Below are 11,770 nucleotides of genomic sequence, written 5' to 3' on the forward strand. Positions count from 1 at the left end.
CTGTAAATATTCGAGTCTGGACCAGACAATCCAGTGATCAACAACATGAGCATCGATCTGCGCTATTGGGAACCAATGGCATGTGTCAACCAACTCAGCGAGCCGGACCAACCAATCCCGTTAGTCGCCTCTTACGACAAGCATAGTCGCCTTTTATAGCAAGCATGGGTTGCTTAAGGCCTATTCTACCCCGGGACCTTCACTGGTCTCGTAACTTGGAAGCTAGGCAAAGCAGGTGACAAGATAATATGACAGTAGATTGTGAAAACATAGCGGTTTCATTCTTCACAACAACTGTAACGATTTCAGGTTTAAACAAATATGTAAACATAATATTTCACCCCCTGAAAAGTTCATGAATTCTACAGCGGTCTTCAAAAGCACACCTCACAGAACGTCACGGAGACACCCCCCTCTGATTGGTTGAAATTTCGTTCGCGGGAGAGAATTGTGCACTGTTGCCAAAAAGGTCGATTTAAGGTAATCAAAAGCCGAAATTGGTAGTTTTAATGACGTTTCATTTATAACGATGCCAATAAATGCTTAATGTATTTGTAACCTCTACGTGTGATCTTCAAAGAAGAAATAAAAATATACCATATGAACAACTCACTGACAGGAAATTCTTTTTCCGAGTACAGGAATGAAATCCCAGTTTCGCACAAAATGTCAAATTCATGAAAATATATGTTGTCTCATTCAATATAAGTTAAATCATCATGCAAATAATGACTGCACTAAATATATTAAAAGATATGGTCATTTTGATTACTGAATGGATGTATATTTAAAAACTACAAGCATCTTACACGAAATCACCCAATCACAGCTGTCCGATAATTCAGTCTTCATAGAAGTTTCGGGACGAACAACGCTTGTTAAAAACGAATCTGATTTGGTGTAGTTTAACCAGTAACACTACGAGAGGAATATGCGTTATATGGCATATATTCGCTGAAAATGTAACCATGCTTCATGTATAATGTTGCAAATGGCACCTTTGAACATAACAACAAATTATTTGGTCATCAATGTTTCGGTGCTGTAGCAAAACGCATGCCTTTATACAAGAGACAAAACGACTGGACCAAAAATAGTCTGGAGTAAAAGCTCAATGTTGCCATTAGGTGAGAACGCCATTTGCGTTGATGAAGAGAGACACCAGATGAAAAACAGCCTGAGGGATGTATATACTACGGTGTTGAATAAATCGATGTTAGCTGGCAACATGTTTTGGCTGTTGCATAATAAAAAATATTGTGTTGTATCCGTCACAGATGGTTTAATGTTTAACAGAGAAGTTCAGTGATTCTGTCATATGGCGATAAAACAGAACGTTGGAAGTCATTGCTTCATAATGATATTATGTCTTCTGACAATAATCCAACAAATACGACTCGTGTCGGTATCATGGATGAATCGTTTTCACTTCATATATTCATTTAAACTGAAAAACGTTTAAATTATTTAATATACACAAATATGCATACATCTGTTTTGTTGTTGTTTTTATTATGATTGTTGTTATGAGTCATTGTGACTTCATTTTATTGTTGGCCTTGTCGAAGACGTCTCTTGTTCCTAATAATATAAATCGTCAAAGCCCAAGTTGCAAAGGCTCTAAACAGGAAGTATACGAATTTTAGAAGAATCTCCCTTGACCTTTTCCGTACAGCGACTCCATGTCGGAAGAAACTGTATCTTCCCAAATGTCAGACGCGTTGACTGTCAGACGCATAATTATCAGATTAGTCATGGTTGGTTAGTCAAGCATTAGTTACCTGTTTACCTTTCAGAAATTAAAATGGAACAGATCACAACAATAAAAACTTAGTAAGCCCCAGGGAAGTGTTAATAACCTTTTAACCTTTGCTCTTTTATTATTTACATATCAAATTATCAATTTTAAAATATGGTGATTTGATGATTTTACATTACAATCTTTATAAGTAATGTAAGTACCAACTTTAAATGTTAATTACATATCGGTAGAGGGAACTCTTCAAACTGGGGAAGGAAGGCAGATGCGGGACGTCGTCTGGAGCCTGTAGATAAGATCGCTAAATATAGCTATTGACTTAAATGATATAATGCGTCATAGACATTGGTGTCAGCTTGAAGTTCTAAAAACGTTCGATTGATAGGGAGTGACTTGTTCCGTCTACCTTGCACGGTAGCGTTGTCAGATATTTGAAATATTTTTGCGAATAAACTCTATTTATACAATTCTTTAGTTTGCTTAATTATTTCAAAAAGAATATGTTTGCACTGTTCATTTTTTTAGGATTTTCTAGAACGTCTGTTACACTGAACGTGTTTCAGGAAGTGGTTGCATGGCAACAAGTCATTGCTCGGAAGGTCTGTCGGAAAGGGCGGGTATTGACTTGAACAAGTGTTTTACTGGGTCGGCGACACTGGACTTAGCAAATATCGCCAGTGACACATGCCAGCGTTGATATAATGGAGAATGAACCTTGTTCCTTTTCGGAATTGCTTATTGCATGGGTTGACTTATGGAGGTAATTTTTAGAGGATACCAATCAGTTACGTTTTGGCAGAGTTGTGCCTTAGGTGAATGTAGATATACGTCTCGCTTTATTTTCAGTTGTATTGCACCTACATATGTGGGACATGTTTGGGTTTATCGGTTGTTTAACGACGACCAACTACATGGTGGCGACCTGGAAATAACAGGGAAGAGATGGCATGTATTCACCCCATGGCCAAGTAACTGAAAACAATAATCACAATGACTATGTTTTCACTTTCGTTGTTTAACGTCGCTCTCAGCACTATTTCTAGATATGCGACAGCGGCCTGTAAATTATCATGTCTGGAACAGTCAACCCATTGATTGACACCATGCACATCGGTCTACGCAGTTTGACTACAATGACACGTGTCAAGCAAGCTGACCATCTCATCCCGTTAGTCGCCCCTTACAACATGGGTTGCTGACGATCAATTCTGACCCGGATCTGCGTCTGTATAAAGCAATGTACATGACGGAGTGCGCGTGTGTGCGTTCGTGCGTATGTGTGTATATTCCAGCTTGTAGTGGTTCCGACTAATGCCGATTTCTTTTCGTGATAGCCAGGTGACCAGTCGATGATACCCAACTCAGAAACGTTACGCTGAACCCTAAATGACCAGGCTAGCTATTCTCGAAACGTTCGTAGTCCTACGAAGTTCTTAAGGCTATTCTTAACACATTGGCTACGACCAAAAGTAAGAATTCTTAGGGCTACGACAGCGTCGAGAATAGGGGCCCAATACGTTATATTTAACACTGTTTCTAACATAATGTAAGATATATCCCTCATTAACATGGGAGTAATCCGGAAGTGATGCAAACTTCACACCTTTACCAATTTGATGAAACCTTCGGCCATGGGTAAGGTTTTGGAAATCCAAGTTACATAACATATTTGCGGTGCCTCATACGTCTGGGCCTTTCGCGCCTTCTCTCACGAACTTCACAGTCATTTAATGTATTTAGGTATGACGCGATCAGAAATTTTCATATATGTCACTATTAATTCGAAGCTGGCAGGTCTTCTGGATTTCTATACCATGTCCAATGTAGGTATCTTATGAGCTGGACTGATGTTTTTGTTTGGGTTTTTACCTCCTGTTCTGTTACAGTAAATAAACCAATGTGGAAAAGGGGGTATTATTCCTCTAAATGTAGATAGCATTTTCATATTCACACCGACACTGATTTTAACACATGCACAGCGTCAGGCCAAAACATACACACTTTATGTAACTGTATGAATGGGAAAGGACATGTGTACAGATACGGGGAACATCTGACGTTTTTACTGATTTGCTTTTATGAATTCACATATTTTATCTCGTTACCTTTCCCTTGGAGCCCGATAGAATATTTTTCGCTGGACAACCAAGGCCCGTTTACTGGGGTTGACGTTGTAAAGTCCCCATCAGCGATGCTTTACTTATAATGCAAAAGCTGAAAACGTATTTTAATATAACAAAACTATTTTTGCTTCATATCCGTTTTTTCCCACACAAGTAAATTTGGATATGCTAAATATAGTATAAACGAAAACATTTAAAAGAAACCTTTAGATTATAAGACATAGAAGTGCAAATTTTAACAGATAATTTCACAAATTAATTTATTTTTTCTGACAGATGGAACTGTTACTGGATGGAGACTAAAATGCCATACGGTACCGACTTTTCGAAGTGTTATCATTCATCCTCCAAGTGTCAGGTATCACAACACTCCATTTACCTTTCAACGCTTGTGTGCCTCATAAATATTTATGTGTGTCTTTATGAGAAACTTAATACATGAACCATCTGTGACTTGCCAAGTCTGCTTCTTTCAGGTAGATGGATAATAAACTTTTGTCACGAGCGTACATCTGACGAAAAACATTTTGCTTAGTGACGTCGATTGTCTTTAAACGAGAATAAAGTAATGTTTGAATAAACACGTTCCTTTTGTAACTGTTATCACTGGTGCTAATTGATTTTTATGTCGTGACAACATATGCGCTTCTGATCAGCAATGAAAACGTACTCAGAATTCATGATAATTATGCTTTTTCAGTATGAGGTTGGATTGGATCAAGGGAAAAAAATGTTTGGATTTCTTGAATTACGTTTCTTTTGCTGGCCAGTATATATCTGACGTTATAATGTTGATGCATCGGAAATCATTTCCCCTATACAGTAAACTATGCTCATAACAAACCTTGTTTTAGTCTGTCATTTGTTCCATATTTTAGTGGAAATGCGTACCACGAGGTAAATGATATCAAACTTAAAATAGTGGCCCATTTGTGTTCGTTATAAACCTAGTAAAAGTATTTTAGTCCTGTCACAAGTGGCATGTTTGAAATTTCCCAATTTATGTATTTATTTATTTATTTATTTTCTGGCGTATAGATTATGCTTGAACGATCCTAACTTTCAAACCAATCTTCTGTGCATAGTTTTAGTTGTTGGAATATCTTGGGGATTTCCATATAGAAAGTCAAATGAATTTGGTACAATGGTTGTTTGGGGTTTTTTTTACCCCACAGAAACCACGCTTATCTAATCGGCTCTGCCTTGATAGTTTGTATGTTATGAAATAACAATTAGGACTGAAGAAATATATCAGCTACCAATGCTATATCAAAGTTCTTTCATCCGTTTACACAGAACACATTAAACAATGCAATCTAGTCTGAAAATAACATTAACAAGTCCCTAATGTCTTCATGCATTACAGGAAGCTAGTTGCACGAGGTATGCTAATTAGACGACTTGTTGCTGCTTAATGCTCATAATTCTTGGGTGAACGAATATACTTCCGTGTACATTTTTGTGAATGAACTATGATCACCCCTCCCCTATTTGTTGCTTAAGATTTTTTTCTAATCCTTAGATATTACAAATGAAAATTACTAACGTTTGAAATAAATATTTAAACGCTCTTCTTTACGACGTGCGACGTTCTTTCCGACAAATGTCAGTGTTCGAAAAATGAATTAAAATCAAATTTTCATTAATATATATTTCCTGCGTGATTTTTTTCAAGGATGGCCAATCAAATTCTCATTGATTAAACATTTTTGTTGAGTGATGTAGATAGTTTTACAGGAGTTTGCATGGATGTCCTTACAAAAATTCACAAGATTCTCACAAAAACACATTGTACATTGTGTGCCGCAGCCCTTTCACCAAACGTTGCACCCGTAGTTGGATCTGTTGTCACGTATACATTCCTATATGTTCTAAACCGACGGTGGTCTACTGTGTATTGTTTAAATGACGTTCCGTATCTAAAGTCAGATTTAAATCGGACTAGTTGCATATTATTTCACAATCTTGTTAATTAATGTCCAGCATATTATTCAAAACCGTTCATCACGGTTCTCACAAGTCTTTATAGGGTTTCTGTATAATGCAGTGATGCTTTTCACACACTGTATCCGTCAAGGCATCCCGCAACGTAACTGTTAATCATGTCATCCTTGTTTATTCAGTTGGTGCACTGATCTGGTCCATTCACAATCTTGAACAGTCCGGTTCTTGGATTTGTTAAAAAAAAAAAAAAACATTCCAAGAATAATGGGCAATGTCAAAGAATATTTTATTCAAAATAACTCTGCAAATTCAAAAGCTAACAATTGTTCAAAAAACAACTTGCACTCTACATAGTCTATCAAGAAATGTTACATTTCCTTCAAACATGATTACTTTCTGTCCTCATATTCTTCTGACACAATCATGTTTTGACATTAATGCTCGGTACTATCTTATCTACATTTGTTTCAAATCAGTATGCCAACAGTGCTTGTTAAAATACCTTGACCGTGCCTGCTTCTAATGCACATGGTGATTGCTCCCCATCCACTTTTACATGTTATATTCGAGGGGTCATTCAAAAAACATCATCAAGTTTGGTGTATTTCTGTCTTTCGAATAGCTGCAATACACTACAATACGCAATATCTACATGATACTCGATATCACATGATATTAAGCTTCCCTGTGTAATAATTTAAGTTGGAGACACAGGTTGTCATTATCAGGTGTTGCACCAATGTGTTAAGAAAGAGGTAAATTCCATGATCCTCAAATCAATTACTTACAACATATTATATGTATATACAACAACCTCACATCCAGTATTCCTTCTACATATTAATGTATATACACCAAACTTAAAATCCCTTAAAAAAATTAAGTGGAGCAGTATGACTACAGTACTTCAGTGCTGTTCAACATCAGGGTAACATGTACAATGATAATGTGGAGTTCACAGTGACAGTGAAGTGCAACCCTAGAGTATAGATAAGGTATCTTCTGGCTTAGGACCTTACTGACACCACTCACATCTTGTTTACACAATTTACAGGACACAATCAACAAACAGCTGTGTCTACATATGGTGCAGCTGTACACCTCATGCTGCAGACTCAGCAATGTACAACAATGGACCAAACTAATGACTGAGGAACAACTATAAATTAATTGTCAAGGCGATTTACAAAAGTGTCCAGCTTAGCACCTTTATTCCTGTTACATGATAAGTTATAACATGAAATGAAAACAATTGTATTCCTGTTACATGATAAGTTATAACATGATACAAAACATATTAAAACAATTGTCTGACATACAAGACATATCTCATGTTGTTTGACTTTTCATCACTGCAAATGAGAGAAGAATGATGGGTTGGACTGTATGAGATCAGTCAAATCAGCAAGCTATGAATATGTAGTTAGGTATGAGTAAGAGATGTAGACACTGTATTTGCCCAAATATCATTTGCTGTCACATTCAAAGATATAATCAAACAGAAAGATACAATACCTATGAGAATCTTGATTTGTGAAAATTAATTATTTCTCTAAAATGTCCAAAACCTAATCTTTACCATTCAAGAATTAAAAAACAACTAAACAAGACAGTTCACCGACAGAAATTTTTCTTTGTCTTTAATATTTATTTTAAGCTGAGCTCTCCTTTGGTTACAGCAGGGGAAACACAATGGTAGTTGTTTAACCCAATGAAAAATAACCCTCCACATGTACTGAAAATGAAGTGAAAACAACCACATGTACTGAAAATAAAGTGAAAATAATTCATTTTCCAAATAGCTTTTCCTTAGTTTATAATTACAACTTGAACATTATCCATACAACAGTCCAACAAGTACCAATCCTAAACCCCTTGGAAAGCAATAATACATTGCTAGGATACTGTAAATTATTACCTTACCTCAAAAGAAATACATTATTTGGCATTAATAATGTGAAGTTTTACATGTTGGCATTTTACTGAAACCTATCAATGAAATAAAAAGATGAATTCACAGGCTCTGAGGTTCACTAAAATGTTTCAGAAATGTACATCAAAAATTCAGATCATTTCATAGTAATATGTCTCATCCTTATGGAGACATTAAGTGTAACACAACAGAAATGCTCTACGACTTAGAATCAAAAGTTTGATTTGAGCAAATTATTAAATATGAGGTACCTTAATCCATGCCAACATATGAACAGATATCAAAAGAAACATGACCCTAACATACATTCAGACCACTCATTCAAACAAATGGGTGAAAATATTCATTTTACATGTTTCATAAATACTGAAAATTAAAATGGTAATCCTTATCGGCTTTGCTTGTCAACCATCTGAGACATAATTTAGCCATGGAATTAAGACAAGGAAACATTCCATTTATGATATGAAATTGGCATGCAGATAGAATATGCATCATACTGTAGTGAATACCAACATGAATACTGATGCGGAGAAATTATATATAAGGCCTGATTTTAACAGGCAATAAATACATGAATGCATATCAAATCTTGGCATTACCTCATTAGGTAAAGTCATTCAAGTGGAAGGAAACTACCATTAAATGACAGGAATGTCATCAACATAATGCATACCACATCTCAATAATATACCTTGGCATTGAATACATTCACTGGATAAAGTATGTTTAAACAAGTCTGAAGTACATTTGCACTTGTTAATAGATGTATGCAAAGGTTATCCTTTCACGGAACTTTGACAAACATAACATCTTTTCCTGGGTGGCATCGCTCAATATGAGGGGTAACCTCAAAATCTTGCAATGGCCTAAACTGTGGACAATAAGGGCAACAGAAGCCTTGGTGTGGAATCCTTGAATTACCTGTTTTTTTCACTGGCATAACAGATCTAGCTGGAGAGGCCTGTTTAGCTCTTGGGTGGCTAGCGATGGGGACAGGGTGTCTGCCTCCATGTGACCTTTCTGCTAAAGCCTGAGCTACAGTCTTTGCACTAGATGGTCTTGGTGGTTGAGAAACAGGGACAGATAGAGATGATGTGTTCACGGGAGATGGGGAATGCATCTGAGGTAGCTGTTGAGGGGGAACATTAAGTCTTGTACCTTGATGCTGTGGTAACTGTGCCAACACAAAAGAGTTACCAGTGTTTATTCCTGGAATGCACAAACCTTGTAACTGTAAAGGGTTCAATGGAACACCAGCCATCTGCATTTGTGCTAGCTGGGTATAGGGCAGGGCCTGTACCTGTTGCAAGAGAGTTCCTGGAGCAGCCAAGGTGCCAACAATGTTTGGGATTGTGTTTCCAAGGACTTGTTTAACTGGTGCCCTCACAGAAGCATTAGGGGTAGATTGTGGACTTGGTTTTAATCGCTTTGAGTCTGGTTTTAAGTTAAATATTTTGAAAGCATCAGGAGGAAGATCATCAGATACAGTTCTTGACTGTGGGGGTGTTGATGACACTTGTGTCTGAGCAGGAGACGGAGTTCTTGACAAATCAAGAGGGCAATTCCTGAATAATAGTGACTTTCGATGGGCTTGAGTTGCTTGTGATTGACTATGCTGGATATTAGTATTCATAGATGAAATCATAGGAGCTGCAGAACTAGGTCTTGGAGGTGGCTGAGGCCTTGGCATACTTGAATAGCTTGGAACCTTCAGAACAGGTCTGGAAGCAGATAATGAAGCTTGACTAGTATTCAACATAGGACTACTTCTGCTTGTTAAAGGACTACTTGTGGATCGAAGAAGAGCATCCCGGGTTGACTGAGGACTACTCCTTGGATTAAGGGGACTACTTCGAGCATTCAGAGGACTATTTCTTTCCAATAGTGCAGCTTTTTCCTTTTCTCTTTCTCTTTCCGCAGCTCTCATATGAAGCCTATGAAGTTTATCTGTCATTGAGAATAGTGAAGATTTGGGTCTGCCTATCTGCAGTTCTTTAATTTTTTCTGCCACCAATGGCCTGTCTGCTAAAGACACAGATGCTGTTTGCTGTGTTGGTGTAGAAGAAATATGCGTCTTAGCAATGTGTCCTTCTGCTTGCTGAGATGCTGTTGTTTGAGGCAGAATAGGCACACCAAATTTTTTGAGTGGAGGTGGAGGTGGAGGTGTGGGTGTTGTGTTTGCAACCATTTGTTTATTTGCTGTGATTGGGGCAGTGGTGGTTTGGGTGACAGATGCAGTAGTAACAGTTGAGACACGAACTGTTGTGTCCACAGACACTACTGATGAGGCCACTGCAACAGCTGCTGAGTGGGATATGACATTTGAAGAGTCAATAAGACTAGCAGGGCTACTGATTGCAGTTGTTGACACTGCTGGAACTACAACATCACCATCTTCTTCCACAACATTTGCATTAGTGTTAACAGGGTCATCAACACTTTCACAGTCCATCACCAGCTCCTGTGCTTGATCAGGACTTGGCTTTGAAGTATCTTTCGCTTTAGAGGATAAGAACAGTGTGTTTGTTAATGGAACACCTTTTGGCTGTGAATGTGCTGGTTGAACCGGTGCTGGAAATCTTGGAGGTCTTAGAGTTAGCTTTGGCGCAGTAGGAATTCCTCCAACATCTTGTGATATCAGTGGGGGTCGACCTCTCTTTGGTGATTGCCCTGTTGACCTGATTGCAGATGGTCTGGTAGGGTTTCTACTTTCTCCCACAACTAAAACATCATCTTCAGATTCATCATTTACTACACTTATGGAAGGTTTGGGAGCTATTTTTCTATTTGTATCAGGTTTAGCACCTTTGTTAGCATTTACTTTATCATTGTATGCACCACTTTTTGAAATTGATGGTATTCTCAAAAACAAATTGTCTTCAATTGCCACAGACAATGGATGGTCATTTGGATCTTGGTTGTGTTCTTTCATGATGTGGGCAAATACGACTTCATCTGATTTGTCTTTGAAAGTCTTACACAATGGACACACTTGAACAAAGGCATCAGGATGTTCCCTCTCCAGATGTCCAAATGTATAGTCCAGTGATGGCATGTGTGCCTGACATTTCAAACACATGTATATGTCTTTCTCAATAACAAATGTATTGCCTACCTTGTTGCACTCCACACCAGATGGAATTGCAAGCACTTGAACAAATGTCTTGGCTGTGTCAGAAAGAGACACTTCATTCTTTGCACAGTTAGAAGGGTGCACTTTTTTCACATGTTCATGCACATTTACTTCAGTTGTGAACTCTGGCTTTTGCGAATTAAAGCTTTTGCAATAAGGGCATGTGAACAGCGCAATTTCACTGTGATAATTTTTCAAATGCTCCACCATTGCAGAGAGATAGGGAGAATGGATGTTACATTTCATACACTTGTATGTGCAAGTTATTCGCTCATTCCTCAAAACCAAAGCATCAACATCAACCTCAGGCAGGTTATTAGCTCCACGAGATGTCTGACTTGTGTTTCGGGTTGGCATCTTTTTCTTTGGGGGCTCAACGGATGGTTCAGGATTCTGATCACGCAAACTGACAACATCAACGATTTTTAAGCTCGACACACCAGAGTCATCATGGTTAGTGTGATTACTTATATCTGTTACCATATCATTTTCCTCTGCATCTGTATGGCCTTGATCCAAAGTACCTTTCTGTTTCTCCACAGATGGAACAGTATCAACCCTGAAACAAGACCATTTCAGAGTCAGAAACTATGCAAACCTAAAATATAAGTAGCCTCTTAGTGCTAAAATAAGTTTGTTTCAATGATTGAAACAAATGTATCCTTTGACATCATGCAAAATGTCACATACACAAACTTGATTTTGGTCCTATTACAAACAATATGTATAAAGCAATAAATATGAATGTTCAAAATGAATATTCGAATTATCATTTTCAAGTCTCACTGAGAATTTAAAATAATTGAATCAACATTATTAATTACACAAAACCAAACATATATTGAGGACAAAATTCTTGAAAATCTGCAAATTTT

The 11,770-nt window shown here is 37.5% G+C and overlaps 1 protein-coding gene across 1 annotated transcript in view; it reads right to left on the reverse strand.

The window, feature by feature from the left end:
• Positions 1–6,093: 6,093 nt before the first annotated feature.
• The window catches only part of LOC137255147 (uro-adherence factor A-like), a 28,553-nt gene continuing 22,876 nt past the window's right edge, over positions 6,094–11,770 (reverse strand). Inside the window, exon 3 of the mRNA XM_067792579.1 lies at positions 6,094–11,454. Coding sequence (XP_067648680.1) covers positions 8,547–11,454 — 2,908 coding nt within the window. The 3' untranslated portion in view covers positions 6,094–8,546. The remainder of the gene's footprint in view (positions 11,455–11,770) is intronic.

The sequence above is a fragment of the Haliotis asinina genome, chromosome 1 (assembly GCF_037392515.1).
Source record: "Haliotis asinina isolate JCU_RB_2024 chromosome 1, JCU_Hal_asi_v2, whole genome shotgun sequence".
Taxonomy (NCBI): domain Eukaryota; kingdom Metazoa; phylum Mollusca; class Gastropoda; order Lepetellida; family Haliotidae; genus Haliotis; species Haliotis asinina.